This window comes from Nicotiana tabacum, chromosome 3 (assembly GCF_000715075.1).
Source record: "Nicotiana tabacum cultivar K326 chromosome 3, ASM71507v2, whole genome shotgun sequence".
Taxonomy (NCBI): Eukaryota; Viridiplantae; Streptophyta; class Magnoliopsida; order Solanales; family Solanaceae; genus Nicotiana; species Nicotiana tabacum.
This window is the reverse complement of record NC_134082.1, coordinates 118,988,515-119,004,890: the sequence shown is the minus strand read 5'-3', so window position 1 is coordinate 119,004,890 and position 16,376 is coordinate 118,988,515. Positions and strand designations below refer to the sequence as shown.

The window sequence follows — 16,376 nt, the reverse complement described above, 5'->3', positions numbered from 1 at the left end:
AGATATGGAAAGAACGATGCTACTGGACCATTCTCTACCAAACCATTTCTAGGCAGAAGGAGTAAGTACATCATGTCACATTCTCAATCGATGTCTCATAAGGCCTATTCTGAAGAAAACTCCTCATGAACTGTGGAAAGGTAAACATCCTAATATTAGTTACTTTCATACCTTTGGAAGTAAGTGTTTCATTCACAATAATGGTAAGGACAATCTTGGAAAATTTGATCCAAGAAGTGATGAAGGTATTTTTCTGAGTTATTCATTAAATAGTAGATCCTTTAAGTATTCAACAAATACACGATGTGTGTGGAAGAATATGTGCATATTATATTTGATGAAAATAACTCCTCGGTCGAGAAAGGTATTGTTGCAGATGATGAAGATCAAACTCAAGAAAATCAGGAGACAAGCAAATCGCAAAAGTCGACTAATGGATCCGACGTTGTGATAGAGTCAACCAATGAAACCATAAACAATCCACCAGAACCTCCGAACGAATCGACTACTCATACAGTTCACCCAAACGAATGGAGAAGTGAACCTGAATACCCTCAAAAATTCATCATAGGAGATCCAAATGAAGGAATGAAAACAAGGGGAGCTCTCAAGAAGAAAGCAAACATAGCAGTGATCTCTCAGATTGATCCAAAGAAAATAGAGGAACCTCTTAAAGACTCAAGCTGGATGCAAGCGATGCAGGAAAAGCTTGATCAATTCGACAAAAATCAAGTATGGAAATTGATACCCAAACCTGAAAATATTCCTGTAATAGGAACAAAGTGGGTCTTCAGAAATAAGCTCAATGAGGATAGAAAAGTTGTAAGAAACAAAGTCAGATTAGTTGCTCAAGGATATTCACAACAAGAAGGAGTCGACTATGACGAAACTTTCGCCCCAGTAGCTCGACTAAATCTATACGAATTCTTTTGGCATATGCATCCTTTAAAGGATTCAAGATATTTTAGATGGATGTTAAAAGTGCCTTTTAAATGGTTTCATTAAAGAGGAAGTATATGTGAAGCAACCCCTTGGGTTTGTAGACTCAAAATTTCCATATCATGTGTATAAGGTAACTAAAGCACTCTACGGGCTGAAGCAAGCTCCAGGAGCATGGTACGAAAGGTTAAGCTCTTTTCTTATTGATCATGGGTTTACAAGAGGTAAAGTAGATACTACTCTGTTTATTAAAAGATCATCATAAGGTAATCTCATTATTCAAATTTATGTTGATGATATTATATTTGGTAGTACTAATCCTCTTATGTGCAAGAAATTTTCAAATCTTATGCAAAGTGAGTTCGAAGTGAGCATGATGGGAGAACAAACGTTCTTCCTTGGACTCCAAATACAACAATGTGAAGAAGGAACGTTCATATGTCAGACTAAATACACAAAGGAGTTGATCCAAAAATTCGGTATGAGCAATGCAAAAGTATTGGCACACCAATGAATCCCTTAATAAGTCTTGACAAAGATGAATAGAGAAAATCTGTTGATGAAACTAAGTATCGTTGAATGATTGGTTATCTTTTTTACCTAATTGTTAGTCGACTGAATATTATGTTTAGTGTTAGCAAATGTTCCAGGTTTCAGTCAGCTCCTAAGGAATCTCACCTGACTGCAGTAAAAAGAATTATTCAATATCTCATTGGAACTGTCTCTCATGGTTTATGGTATCCTCGTTCTAATATATTTAAATTAGAAGGTTTTTCAGATGGTGATCTTACAGGTGATAAGGAAGACAGAAAAAGCACAAGTGGAACATGTCAATTGCTTGGCAAATGATTGATATCTTGGAACAGTAAAAAATAAGGATTAGTTGCACTATTCACAACTGAAGCTGAATATATTGCTATTGGACAATGTTGTGCACACCTACTGTGGATGTCTCATCAACTTGGTGAATATGAATTATTTTTTAACCCTATTCAAATTTTCTGTGATAATTCCAGTGCTATATGTCTTTCAAGAAATCCTGTACATTATTCTAGAGCAAAGCATATAGATATCAAACATCACTTTATTAGAGATCATGTTCTTAAAGGAAACATAGAAATATCTTTTGTTGGAACGGCTGATCAATAAGCAGACATTTTTACTAAGCCTTTATTGGAGGATAGATTTTGTGCTTTAAGAGAATTACTTGGCATTATTTGCATTAATAATAAAGTTTAGGACTTATGTGCAATCAGATTGATTTGTATGTCTAATATTTTATTTCTTACTTTTTCATTAATTGCGCCTCCATTTTCCCTCTCTTTTTCTCTCTTTTCACATCAGTTGCGACGTTCAAAGATAGAAAGCCAATCATCATGTCTGCTCAACTGACGCCTTTTCCTTTTTTGTACTCAACCATCAGAACTTTCAGAATCCTTCTTTTTAAGGTGGAAATCTCTTTTCAATCTCCATCGTCTCTATCACCTAGAAAACCCTTCTCAGAAGCTCTGCCCAAACCAAAATCTTTCAATGGCTAAACACCCCAAAAACCCCTCTGCCTCCACTAGAAAAAGTACCCGTTACAAAGCAAAACCCTCTTCTATGCCCCCAGAACAAGTAGACCTAGGGTCTGACCATTCTGAAGGTTTCACTTTCTCGCAGGGCGATTTGTCTGATCATTCTCAAATCTTAGGAGAAAAAGCTTTAGGAAAATGACCTATAGAAGAACTCCTTGTTTCCTCAACTCCAAAGAAATCCAAGATAGGTCTTTCTAGCTCCCTAGAATCTGACTTGAATTTCTGGGATTCTCCAAATAGGGATTTTTTCATCGCCTTGAAAGACAAGCACATTGCTCATGGAAGTGTAGTCGACCTTGACGACATGGAAGCCCCAAATTGTAAGGTAAGAGATCTTTTCGTCTATCAAGGATGGTCAAAGTTCCTCTCTATTCCTCCGCCTAAAGTCTATGAACCCCTAGTAAAGATATTTTATGCTAATCTTCGCTCTAGTAAATCTGATAAGTTGGAGTCTTTAGTGTTAGGTAAGCGCATTGTTCTTGATTATGCCATGTTTGATTCAATCTTTCCGTATAAGTGTTCTGGTTTCCCCATGCTTTTCAAAAATACCTGGCCTGATGATTTTGAAATTTCCTTTGATCAAGCTAAACGGTGTATTGCTGAGTGTTCTTCTGAATCCCTCCCCAACCAGTTAGGCCCCAGTGATGTTAGTTTCGAAACTCGAGTCTTGGCTCATATTGTAGCAACTACTCTACTTCCTCGCACTGGTCCCTTCTCCACCTTCTCTCAAAGAGACAACTTTCTGGTCTATCGTCTTGTGACCAAACTCAAAGTCAAGCTATCCTCCTGGGTCAACTTTATAATTGAAAGTGCAGAAGATCCCACTAGTCTACCTTATGGTATGACCATCACTCACATTCAGGAAGCTCACCAAATTTCCCTATCTGTATACTCTTTTATCTCTGTTTCGAAGTCTTACAATTCCAGACTCTTTGCAAGTATGGGGTATGTGAGTGTGAAAGGCTCATGGGTTAAGAAGCAAGAAGGTGAATCAAGCATGCTCCAATAGATTCCAAACCCAAACCCTCTGTTTCTCATCCTAGCCCTAGTGATCCTGACCTTGCTGAAAAGCTTCGTGCCATTGACAATCACCCCTCTACAATTAAAGATCTCCTTACAACCTCTCAGTCCACTGTTAGTGACATTCATGTCATCTCCAAAGAAACATGGTCTGATGTATCCAAGATAAGAGTTGTTGTTCTCAGAGTAAGGGAGAACGATATCAAGGCATTCAAGGAGATTCATGACAGGTTTGATGGAATGAGCATTTCAGCCAATGCCAGCTTTGACCAACTGAAGGAGGCAATCTGCAATACTCTCACCTACATTCTGCGTCGTTAATGTGGATGTTTAAGACAATTTTTGTTGTGCTGTTTTTGGACTGATAAATCAGTCGTTGGACAATTTGTTTTATTCTTGTTTTGGTTTTTTTTTGCTATAACTCTGCTGCATATAATGCTATAAATCCTGGTTTAGTTCGTAGTTTGCTCTACTTATTCCCTCTTTGATGATGCCAAGAAGAGGGAGAAAGGATATATGTATGTATTTGCACAGGTACACAAAGTTTAGTCAACTGAAGGGTAAGTGCACATTGGCAGCTTGGCACCATTTGAGGGGGATTCAAAGATCCTCTGTAACGCGACTATAAAAGCATCAATAACAATAACCATGGACAAGTCAACTGATATCATTGAGGGGGAGTAAAATAAAGGGAAGTCGATTGTTGTTTATACATATATATTATTTTGTCATCATCATTGTTAGATCTGATTTTAATGATGCAAATAATATATTTGTTCTATGTGCAGGAACTCATGGATAACATTCAAAGATTGAAGGAATCAATCAGAGAAGATCAAGGAATCAATGGTTAGCTACGAGCTGGAAGCAATCAATCAGGAAAATTAAGGAAAGTAATCCGAGATTAGAAAAGATCAAGAAATCAATGGACAACTACGAGATGAAAAGAATCAAGGAAAGCAATCTGATATTAGAGAAATCAATCAAAGCCAAGACAGAATTAATCAAGCCTAGACTTAAGGAATCAAGCGTATCCAAATCTGGAAGGAGCAAGATTTTGGGAAGCATATATAGAAAATCATTCAAGTCTCTCGTCAAACATAGCCATTGTTATATAACATTATTCATGGAAAGAATCAATTTCTTTCCAAGGATCAAATCTCTTGTGTTGGCAATTCTCTCCAGAAACCAAGCCTCTCTCAAAGTATTTAAATTGTATATGTACCCTAGAGTCACATAATTTGATCGAACCAAATAGCCTCTCTTTATTCTAGTGCAAACAAACATTGTAGCTCTACTAGATCTGTTGTGTAACAAGTTAGAGAAGAAAGAGAGAACAACACTGGTGAGGCACTGTATCAAAAGAAACGAGTGACATAGGAACTAAGCTATCAGTGTAGATCACACCATTCTCTGTGTACTCGAAGAAACTCATTCACTGAAAAAGAACTCCCTTGCAACCCAAGGGGACTGGACTAGGATCCACATTGAATCCGAACTAGTATAAAAACTCCGATATCTTTAATTTCTCCATCTTAAATTCTGTCTTTACTAGTATTAAATTCTTATATCTAGTCGATTAATCGCAAAACTAGTCAACTGATAGCTATTAAGTTTAAAAATAAACAATTCACCCCTCGTCTTCCATCACTTCCATTCCCTCTTCGAGAAGGGGCACGTCATTTTACAGCACCGGAGCTTCAACAAATCTATCAATCTGAGAAGAAGTACCAGCCATTTGTCTGCCTTGATCGAAATAAACAAGGACAATGGAAGAAAATGGGGAATGGCCACGTCGAATTTTGACGAAAGCAGAAGTATAAAAGACTGAAGAATGTAGGAGTTTGTAAAATTCTCTCAGGTAAATTGAAAAGCATAACACCCAAATGAAGGATTCCCCCAATTTATAGGAATGCAAATGTCCTGAGCAAAAAACCCAAGAGTCGCCAATCAAAAAACTGAAATGGCACGGGAAACGACACGGTGCCTGGGAAACGTGCGCCATGATGACGCATAATGGGCATTTATGATATCATAACTTGATGCAACGGTTCAACTCTGAACTAACGTAACGGTCCAATGAGACTCCTGAAGCGTCACGTTGCCACCTCGCCTTGAGGACCTCGTTCCACGCATAATGTTCAAATTTCTTCTAACTTTTGAATCAACAGAATCCACCCATCGAATTCGCCAAAGGGCGACCCCGATGGGTGATGGGACTAATTATATGGGTCAAAATCTGACAACAAGATGGTTGTCTTTGAAAGGAATGATAAGGGGTCAACCAAGCCGTAATCGTACCCACGAGGCATAACAGCGGCGACCACCTCGGCCGCTGTCGAGATCGAGCCGTCAGAAGGCCTGCACGACAACGCATACGTCGTACTACCCGGGCAAGTAAGAAAGAGCGTGATCATGAGAGGGTCCGTTGGGTAAAGACCGTTGGATAAAGGGGAAGGTTGATAATATATATATATATATATATATATATATATATATATATATATATATATATATATGAAAGGAGAAGGCAAGAGGGGGGAATCCGATTCCAGAAAAGAGAGGAGCAATATATCAAAGATGAGAACAAGAGGAGATCCCCAACTACAAATCCCAACCCAGATTTGGCTACAACTTTTTATACTCATCATTATCTAATCAACAAAGATAAATCTCTTAGTTATCAACAACTTTCCCTATTTTTCTTCTGTGCTCTTACGAGTATGGTGCAAGCATATCAAAGATGTAAGCTCATCATTTATATTTGATGTCTGTTAGTCATCTTAAGAAATATTATACAAGCTTGGTCTTCTTCGATTTTTGTACTTGATATGTTTGGATCTAGAATTAATTATGTTTGACTAAAATTTACCCTCCATCTCTTAATTAATTAGTTTAACTAAAAGGTTTAACACTTTTTTGGTCGAACAGATACCAGGGATCCATTGGTTAATCGACACCAATTTACATTGATGAGAAGATCAGAGAAATATAAATAAATAAAAAAAAGCATATTGCCTTATTGGTTATCTTTCCATTAATTTTCTCTTGAATCTTTAACTTCAAACCCCAAATGTATGTTGTTCCAGATTTTATATATTGTTGGTGGAAATTTGAAATGGAAAATTTCGTTAATTTATCCATTTTGGTAAGTAAGCTAGTGGGTTAACGAATTTATGATTTAACAAAAAATTAAATGGCCTTGAATTAGAAAGGAAAAAAAACCACCTTATGACGTAGACCCCCAGGTAAAAAAAAATAAAAGATAACGACAAAACAACCGTTAGGTATATAAAGAAAGCGAGTTTGATTTTAGAGAAATAATGACAAAATAACAGTCATTATCAAAATAAAGAATTTTAATTATCAATCAACAGCAGTTGTGATTACTTTATAGAATGTCATTCACGGAAAGGAAATAAAACCAACGAATGCATATCAAAAAAGAAAAAGGAGCAACAAAAATGTCACAAAGACAATACAACGACAATTGTAGGATCTCCATACAATCAAACTATATATATTATTATGTATAGAGTATTTTGCTGTGACGCGATACCCCAATGTCAACAGATGATAGAGAGAAACCTAGAGTAAATGGGTTGGTTTGAATTATTAATTAGCATATAATATATATTAGTAATAAATTATAAGTTTTGGTTGCGATAATGAAAGAGTTATTGCGGCGTCAATATTTAAATAGCACTTGCCCCAGTTTCTAGAAATATAACTACAGATAATACAGATTACAGCTCTTTCCTGTTCAAATGAAGTTGGTGAATCACAATCTTCAGAAGATCCTGACTGAAGTTTTCTGGGTTTTTTTTTCTTTTGTATCTCTAAAAAAAAAAAATCAGCTTCTTATTCAACTTGCGAAAAAGTTAAATAACTTTGGAGTGTTTCGAATGATACATTAGATTAGACCTGCCGGCCATCGTGTTGAGCGCAGGAGATTTTCTAATATATAGTCTTAGCTGCTTTAAGTTTTTTCCTTTTCTTAAATTGAAGCAATAATAGCTAGAAGAAACAAGCACAGCTGTAGAAACATTAAATCTCCGCCAATTTTCTTTGCAAATTTTGTTTAGAAATATTAACTCTCCCCTTTTTGTAAAAGAAGTTTTTTTGTAATTAGATTCAGTAAGTATTATTTACTTATGACTTCTTTAAAATCTACTCTCTCTCGTTCATTTTATACGACACTCTTTCCTTTAGTTTAGTTATCTAAAAAAAACTTTGACTTTAAACTTTTCATTTAATCCTTAATGATACGATTTAATATAGCCACATAAATATCATGACAGTTTAGAATAATATAACAAGATAACAAATGTATTATCTGAATTAAAATTTTTAATTATCAACAGACAACCGCTATGATTTTTAACATTATGGAAGGAAAAATAAAACACTTATTAAATTAACTAATATGCACTGACGATGTAACTAATTTCACACTATTAAGTTACCTTTATCTGCTATAGTAGGTAATCTATCTTATATTACACATCTGTATATATAAGTTAACAAATTAAATAACACTTAACATAACGAGACTGATAATGTACGGTTGATGTAACAAATCTAAGATCGATCTCGACCGAACATATATACTGTATACATATAGGAGTACTTTGCAGTGACGATATCCTAATGTCAACTATATATGTTAGAGAGAAACCTAGAGTTAATGGGTTTATTTGAATTAGCATATTAATCAATTTGTGCGATAAAAAAAGAGTTATTATTGCGGCATCAATATTTTAAAATAACTTGCCCAGTTCTAGAAATAAAACTACAGCTCTTTCTTGTTCAAACCAAAGTTGGTGATCACAATCTTCAGCAGATCCTAACTGAAGTTCTCTGAATTTTATTTTTTTTCCTCTCTGAAAAATCAGATTTTGGAGTCTATCTCGTTAAATACAACAAACCTACTGGCCATCGCGTTGCAGAGATTGAGAATAACTTATATAGTTCAGCTGCTTTTTAGTTTTAATTTATTTTTTCCGTAAAGTTAAGCAACAATACTCAGAGAAACAAGCAAAATATGCATGTAGAAAGATTAATTATCTGCCGACAAAAGTGTGGGCATTCGGTCAGTTCGATTTGAATTTTTTAGTTTCCAATTTGGGCAGAGAGAAATCAAAACTGAACTTAAATTTTATCTAGCTTCAGTTCAGTTTTTAAAATTAGGATCAACTTAAATTATATCATGTACCAGTTTCTAAGGACTTAGAAGATATGAACATGTAGGGGTGGGTCTAGCCAAATCCCCACCTAGGTGTGTGGCAAACATGCGGGTCGGGTCGGATATGGATGGGTCAAAACGGATCATGCAAAAATGGATAAAATATCAGTTTCGACCCATATTTAATACGGATAGAAAATAGGCTAACAAACGGATAATATGGCTATTCATGGCTTGCTAAATATGATCATTTTTGGGAGTATTCCTAATTTTCCAAACTTGAGGAACCCCATTTTGAGTCTTTACAAATGTAAGAGTTAAGCACAATGGTTATCCATTTCTCAAATGAATAATATGTATCTTATCCTTGTTTGACCATTTTAAAAGTTCATTATCCGACCTATTTAATTTTTAGTGGATACTATGGATCGATAACTGTTTTTTAATCCATTTTGGAACTACTGCCCCACCAATCCTTTGGTGACTTTTGTTAAAAAGAAAAAGATTTGTTAGAATGAATTAAAGGATTATTTCCTCTCAAAATTTGGCATATGAAATTCGAAACGTTGAGATGACAAAAAAAAGGGTCATTTGGACTTGTGGAAATATTTCATGACTTGGTGATTTTGAGGCAACGGATATGAGGTCAAAGATTTTCTTGAAAGAAACAATACGTAATGATAGAGTAATCAATTTACTATTTTTTTTGGGAGCGAATTAGTCTTACTAATAGAAACTAAGACTACATAATTTAGTAACCAATGAAAGTTGTATTCACACGGGTACGCGCAAAAAACTCGGGTTCAATAATGAATCTCTACGGAAAAAGGTGGGTGAACCCAAATGGTTCCCATAACGGGGAGCCGGCTTGGCTGAGGGACGAGCCCTCGCCCCTCTGGTCAAAAAGTTAATACGGACTCGGCAACAATAGTGATTTGAGTCCCAAAGAAAGAAAGTTGAAGGTTCCGAAACTTTTCACACGTGCTTTTTACTTGTATTATTTAAAGCAGTATATAATAATCATAGACAGTGAGAACACAATAAGCAATATACTTTCAATCAATTTCCTCTCTTCTTTTCTTTCCGCAGCTTCTTTTTAGTCAACACAATCATTCAAGCAAGTAGTGTTATATATAAAGACACAAGAATTATTATTCCTGACAGACAACATCTGAAACGGATATCATTTTCGCACAAACTACTCTAAGGTAAGCTCTTTACAAGAAGTCTTATCCCCTTAATTTGTCTTCCACAAAATATCTATCTAAGATACTGATTGTGATTGGAATTTTATGTAGAGCCAAGATCTAATCCTATATAAGAGAGAACTGATCATTGAGGTGACAGACTTCCCAATAATGGATATGTCATCGGCTACATGGTGGTCTGAAATGGTATGACAAATTAAATAATAGTACGTAATTAATATATATTTTCTTGCTAAAGTTTTTCCTATGATTTTATATACGTATCTTGAATTAACATTTTCTTTGGTGACAAATACAGGAGATTATGAATATGGATGATCTTCAATACGTTGAAAACTGCCAGACGATGACCTCATCATTCGATGAATTGCCTTTCAATAATAATTACCCCTTCTCCCCTTGTACCTATGGTATTCAGGCTGCTGGAATATTGGAGGAGAAGCCAGCTTTTTGCAATTCCAGAATGGGAACTGAACACCAAAATACCTATTTCTCTTCTCCTTCTTCGTCTCCTCCGCCTTCTTCTTCTTCCCCCAGCGTCATTTTTTTTTGCAACACCAAATCACCATCAACCCATAACTACCAAGAAAATTACTTGAACAGCTCGGTCAAGACTGAGGTTCCATCTGGACCAACTACCATAAACTTCTCGTCTCAAACTTGTCCAGATTCTGATTATGACGATAGTCAGCATCTATTCCAGGCCATGGGATTTACCGCTGCTGATATTACTCAGAAGAAGAGTACTTATAGTAGAACTCCTTTGCAAGCACAAGACCACGTTCTCTCAGAAAGAAAACGAAGAGAACGCCTCACCCAGTGCTTCATATCTTTGTCTACCCTCATCCCTAACCTAAAGAAGGTACGTATTACTATATTTTCTCTTCTTTCATCATTTTATGTTAATATAGCTAATTACTCAATAATCTTGATGTACTACTTTAATTGTTTGTTCTTTAAAAAAAAAAGGATTAATCTTGATCATGAAGTGCATGCTCTTAATTAATTACCTCCGATCCACTTTATTTAAAGCAATTCTAAATTTGTACTCCTACTTGAGATTGATTGTGTCCAATGGCAGATGTATAGTGTTAGGATGGGTTCAATTGAACTCACAGTTTTTACCGTAGATATATACATGTGAAAAACCTTAAAAGTCAGTATAAACATATTATTGTTTTGAACTCGTATTTTCAAAGAACTTTTAACATCTTGAACCCATTAGAATTAAATCTAGAATTCGTTTCTAATAACTGTGTGTTTGTTAATGTTCTAACAGTTGGACAAGGAATCAATACTAGGAGATGCGATTAAATACATAAAACAACTGGAAAATCAAGTAAAAAGCCTTGAGGAAGAAACAAAGAAATTTAGCAAGGAGCCAGTGGTTGCAGTTAAGAGAACTGGCCTGCTCTCAACTTATGTTAACTCCTCATCTTCTGAAGAAAACTCCAACATAAGCAGCACCAACAAGTCAGTCCCAGAGATTGAAGTTAGAGCTGCAGATGGGAATGCTCTGATTAGAATTTATTGCAAAAAGCAAGCCACAATAATAAAGGAAATATTCAGCCAAGTAGAGAAGTTCAATCTCACTATCATTAGTAGCAGTGTCATGCCTTTTGGCGACATCAGCACCTACATAACCATTGTTGCTAAGGTACTAACTTGGTCCTTCAATATTAATTCATTTAATTTTCAATTACGTCCAATTGCCTTATTTTGCTAATATTTTGAACAAAAATTTGAAACAGATGGATCATCAGCTGAACATGACAGCAGAATATGCAGCTAAAAGAATACGTGAGACTATAATGAAACTCATCAGCAGTCATATTGACGTTTAGCGAAGCCAGCTCTCTAATTGCATAGAGAATTTCAAGATTATCAGAAGCTAAGGTCTTTGGATCTGTTCTTCTCGTTATAGTGTTAAGTGATAATATGTTAATTTAGAATTTAAGGGTGGGTCTCATGACTTGGTTTTTGAGAGGTTTTCATTATTGTATTTGTGGACTGGGGCTTTGGTATTTTTTTCGGGTCACAAGTTGGAACCCGTTTAACAATTGCCCCACTTGCTACAATTGAGGATGGCACCCTCTCTTTTTTTGACAAGTCATGGAATTCCACTAAGTGGTCTTCTTTTGTTCTCCTTTGGGGGGACTGCTACACACCATGCACGTTAATTTTGACGTTTGCTCTTTTTTTTTTCGTTCGGTTTTTGGGCTTTAGGTAACTAATTTTTGGCCTTTGTTGTATAATATATACTTTTTTGTCTACATGTCTTCGTGGTGTAATAAACACAGGTTTATTGGATTTAGTGAAACCCTTGTCTTTATGTTGGAGATATATCAATGTCACCGTGCAAGCAGCTCTCGACTTCTTTAATTTTGTGCTACTCTAAATTCTAATTGACTAAATTTTAATCAAATTCAGTTCTATACATTCGTGACATATATATAAACCCCAATTTGTCATAGAAAGAAAATTTGTTTTCCATGTCCAATTGACCACAAAATTTCCACTTTCTTAATTATTGAATTCATAGTACGCCCTTTTCTGAAAAAATGATGAAATAATGAGACGATGAGGTATGCTTCTAATTTGCAAAAGTTTATCCCGAGAAACGATATATGTAGTATTTATTTCAAGTGATTGCAAATATTTTGGTGATCTGTCCATTTTGAATATAGAGCATCAGATCTCCAACAAATACGCCCTTGCAATATAAGGCTAGTTGCATTTAATTAAAAATGATTGTTTGTCAACGGTAATGTTTACTGCAAAAATTTAAAATGGATGTTGTATGGTGAGTCACTGCTTTTGTAGCTCCATTTGTTTTTCGCTATATCTTCTAAGTTTAACAGATCCATGAGCAGTAAATGCATGAACCGTCATGAACAATCTTTTGGTACCAGCTGAAAATCATATGAAAAGTAAATTGACCAGCTCGTAGTTACCAAATGAGAAATTAAGTAGTCCAGTCTATATATTAGCTAAACGATAATGGGATTTGGCCAACCTACCATAACTTAAAAGTAGAAAAAAAAAAGAAGAGAAAACGGAAAAAAGATATAGTGAAGCCTATCCATATTCTCAACGTACGGTATAATACTAAAATCCTGAAAAAGATAATTTTTAAAATGAAAGGGGGAAAACCGATTCCTACTCTGTATTCACTTTTTTCATTTTCCTTGCATGTCTCCCACCATTCTGTTTTTCTTTGAAAGTTCCAACCTTTCTTTTCCATTTCTTTTTTTACTTTGGTCGAAGGCTTTGATAAGCGAACTTTTTCTTCTAATCGGAAAATGATGTTGTTTATGATATAGTACTAATAAACTCACGACAAAGTCTACTACGGCTATCAGGCTTTCCACAAGCGTTAAAAACTTCGTTTACATTTGGTATTTGTACCAAATTGATCAATGGAATAAAAGTGTCTTGCATATAAACGTTTATCATTTAATCGCTATCAAGTGACATATATGTTTTTATTTTAATTTATCACTCTAAAGCTAAATTGTTTGACTTGTTATAAATATCGAATACGTATACATATTGTTGAGTTTTTTCTTCAAAGGATGTGAATGGGAAATGGAAGAGGCATCTTACTTCTCCTATCTCACCCTTCTTTTGTCTATAAATTTAGAGGCTTGACCTCATTTTTAAGATATGAAAAATCTGAAATTTTCTCCCCTCTTTTTTATATTATTGCATTATTTTCTAAATAAACATAAGTGTCAAGTGTGATTTGCTCTGTTTGTTGAGTTCGTTGAAGTTCTGTGATTTGAAGTGCCGCTATCACAGAATAGTTATTCCGTTCTATCCTGGGAGGAATTAATCCGTATACATTGGGCAACAGTGAGGAGATTAAATTCCTTAAGGACACACTGTGAATTCAGTGGGCTCGGAATTATTTTACGATTTGTTTATTGAACTAATATTTGTTTTCTTATCTGATTTTCTGATTTTGAACACACTAATACCAACAATCTTAAGGAATTTATTGATATATTAGACGATTGAGAGAGAGAAAGGCAGTGTTTAGAGTCCTCGGATACTCTACAAAGTTGTCTGTATCGGTATTTGCTTTTGTCTAAGCCTTTATATTGCAACTGTATAATGTATGAATTACGAGGAAAATTCTGAAATCTTCTCCAAAATATTCCTTGGAAAGAAATCGAATGGTGGCTTGGACTCACTGGTTTATGTAAACATTCCAGTAACTAGTAAAAATCAGTTTATTACGGAAAGGTTGCAATTGGTTGGTGGCACTTTTTGGAGATATAGGAATGAAATATGCAAGTTAACTGTGGCATCAAAAATTGGACTCACATGCATGTGTGATGGGTTGTTTGTCTGTTCTGAAGAATGCATTTTGCATTACAGGATTACAGACGCCACTAAATAATTTGCGTTTCTGGTGGCTACTAAAATAGACATACTCCGGGTTTTCTGTTCTATATTTTTAACAAGAAGTTGCTCTTAGCAAATGTTTTATGGCTTTCTAACAAGGTTTTGCGTTTGCTGCCTAGTGGTCACTCTTATCCAATGGTATAATATATCTCTTGAAGCCATTTCATAAAAGAGAAGAGTTGGATAATAATTGGCAGAATCACAAAGAATGACGGCGCAATACCTTCAATAACTACTTCATTTGTCCCATTTGACAAGATGTTATTCCACGTCATTCTTGGAACAAGTCATATTATCGAGGAAAAGAAATCAAATACCGGATAAAATACTTCAAAGGAATTTGTGATAACTTACTTTTAGACCCAGCAATTGCAGAAGCCGCAAGCGGCGTTTGACCATGAAGAATCTGTCTTGCATCGTACTTTGCTGGAAAATTGAAACGGCTTGATGGCAATAAAAATCGGGTTATGATTTCTTTACTTGACTAATAATTTTTAATTAACTTTCTACTCTTTGTGATTTATGAAATTCAGTCTCAAATATATTGTCACGCCCCAAGCCCGGGGGTGAGACCGGCACCTAGTGCCTCATCTATCCTTACGTACCACTTGCAACTAAGAGACTTTGAACATGTAATGTCATAATTTGGCTATGGGTCACATTATAAGATAATGTGCAATGCAAAATATAAAACTAAATGGAGACTAACACTGACTAATTTCAACATAAAGCTGGGCCGGCAAGGCTGTCATAATTACTACAACTGACAGGCCAACAAAATATACATACAGGGCCTACAAGCCCAACATACTGCACTAACCGATAGGATATGTCTACAAGCCTCTATTGATAGATGTATTGTGATCGAAGCAGGGCCCCGACCTACCCATAACCTATCTACATATATACACAAGATATACACCACACTGCTTGACCCGGCAACTCTGAAAGAAGGGGAGCTTACCGATAAAGCTGAACTCGGGCAACACCTACTGAGGAGGTCTACCCGTCTGTCTGTCTGAACCTACACGCATCAAATGCAGCGCCCTCTAGAAAGGGACATCAGTACAAAATAATGTACCGAGTATGTCAGGCAATATACTATAAGCTGAAACAGAACTGATGATATAATAACTGAAAGCAACTGGGGATCAAAGATAATCTGAAGATATTCTTATCAGCTGATATTGACTCAACTCTCTCAATATAGTGAGTAAAATAGTTGTCCGGCCCTATAAGGCTCGGTATATATATATATATATATGCTCTGCCGTAGTAGGCTCGCTCATAAGCGCTCGGCCATACTAGGCTCGCTCATAGGCGCTCGGCCACAGCAGGCTTGGTATATAACTTACCATCTGATTAGAGGTTGCCCAATAGGGGCCTACCCATCGATTATAGCTCGATGGTAATGAAAATAATTTAATACTGTATATATAAACTCTTTGCTCTCTTAACGGGAATAAGAAAATACTTAATTGAATATGAAGTCCCGGTAAAGAGAATATTGTAACTTACAAAACTGGAAAAATATACGCAATTTGCGAGACTAGCAAAATATACATAAATTTCGGGATATGAATTTTTCTTTATGCCTCGTTATCAAACTTGTGTAATAACGAGATCATGCAAAATGAAGAAAGAGCTTAGCCTTAATATACCTGGAGTAGAAAAAATTCGTATGATATCCTTGGAAAAAGTTACACCGTACTTATTCCTCCGTTGCTAAAATTCTAAAAATTCCATTGGGAAATTAACGTTCTATAATTGTTGAAATTATAAAACCATGTTGTTGCCTTCTTCAATTCTCAGAAGCTCACGTTCTTGGTTTTGAAAGAGTGAATGACTTTTCAAAGTCTTGTTTGAAAAACTTGAAGAATGACTTTAATGATTTTTGGAGCATAACTCATGTTCTTGGCATTTTTCAAGAATGACTTTTAAAGTTTAACTTAAAAGATCTCTTAGGAGTTGTGTCTAATGTTGTCACCTATCGAGAGTGACTAATAGTCACCTCTTCGTTAAGTGGCTTGCTGCCAC

The 16,376-nt window shown here is 35.5% G+C and overlaps 1 protein-coding gene across 1 annotated transcript; it reads left to right on the top strand.

The window, feature by feature from the left end:
• The first annotated feature begins 9,767 nt into the window (after window positions 1-9,767).
• Window positions 9,768-12,249, top strand: LOC107811233 (transcription factor bHLH18-like). Its single transcript, XM_016636119.2, has 5 exons — window positions 9,768-9,929; window positions 10,020-10,115; window positions 10,228-10,791; window positions 11,209-11,586; window positions 11,681-12,249. Exons 2-5 carry the CDS (start codon window positions 10,080-10,082, stop codon window positions 11,771-11,773), a joined length of 1,071 nt encoding a protein of 356 aa, XP_016491605.1. The 5' UTR covers window positions 9,768-9,929; window positions 10,020-10,079; the 3' UTR covers window positions 11,774-12,249.
• Window positions 12,250-16,376: the final 4,127 nt, after the last annotated feature.

What these genes read in the sequence shown, in the direction of transcription:
- LOC107811233 (XM_016636119.2), top strand. Translation starts at nt 10,080, where the DNA reads ATGGATATGTCATCGGCTACATGGTGGTCTGAAATG. An exon ending in TCATCCCTAACCTAAAGAAG is followed by an intron (nt 10,792 to 11,208) that starts GTACGTATTACT and finishes ATGTTCTAACAG; the next exon opens with TTGGACAAGGAATCAATACT. An exon ending in ACATAACCATTGTTGCTAAG is followed by an intron (nt 11,587 to 11,680) that starts GTACTAACTTGG and finishes AATTTGAAACAG; the next exon opens with ATGGATCATCAGCTGAACAT.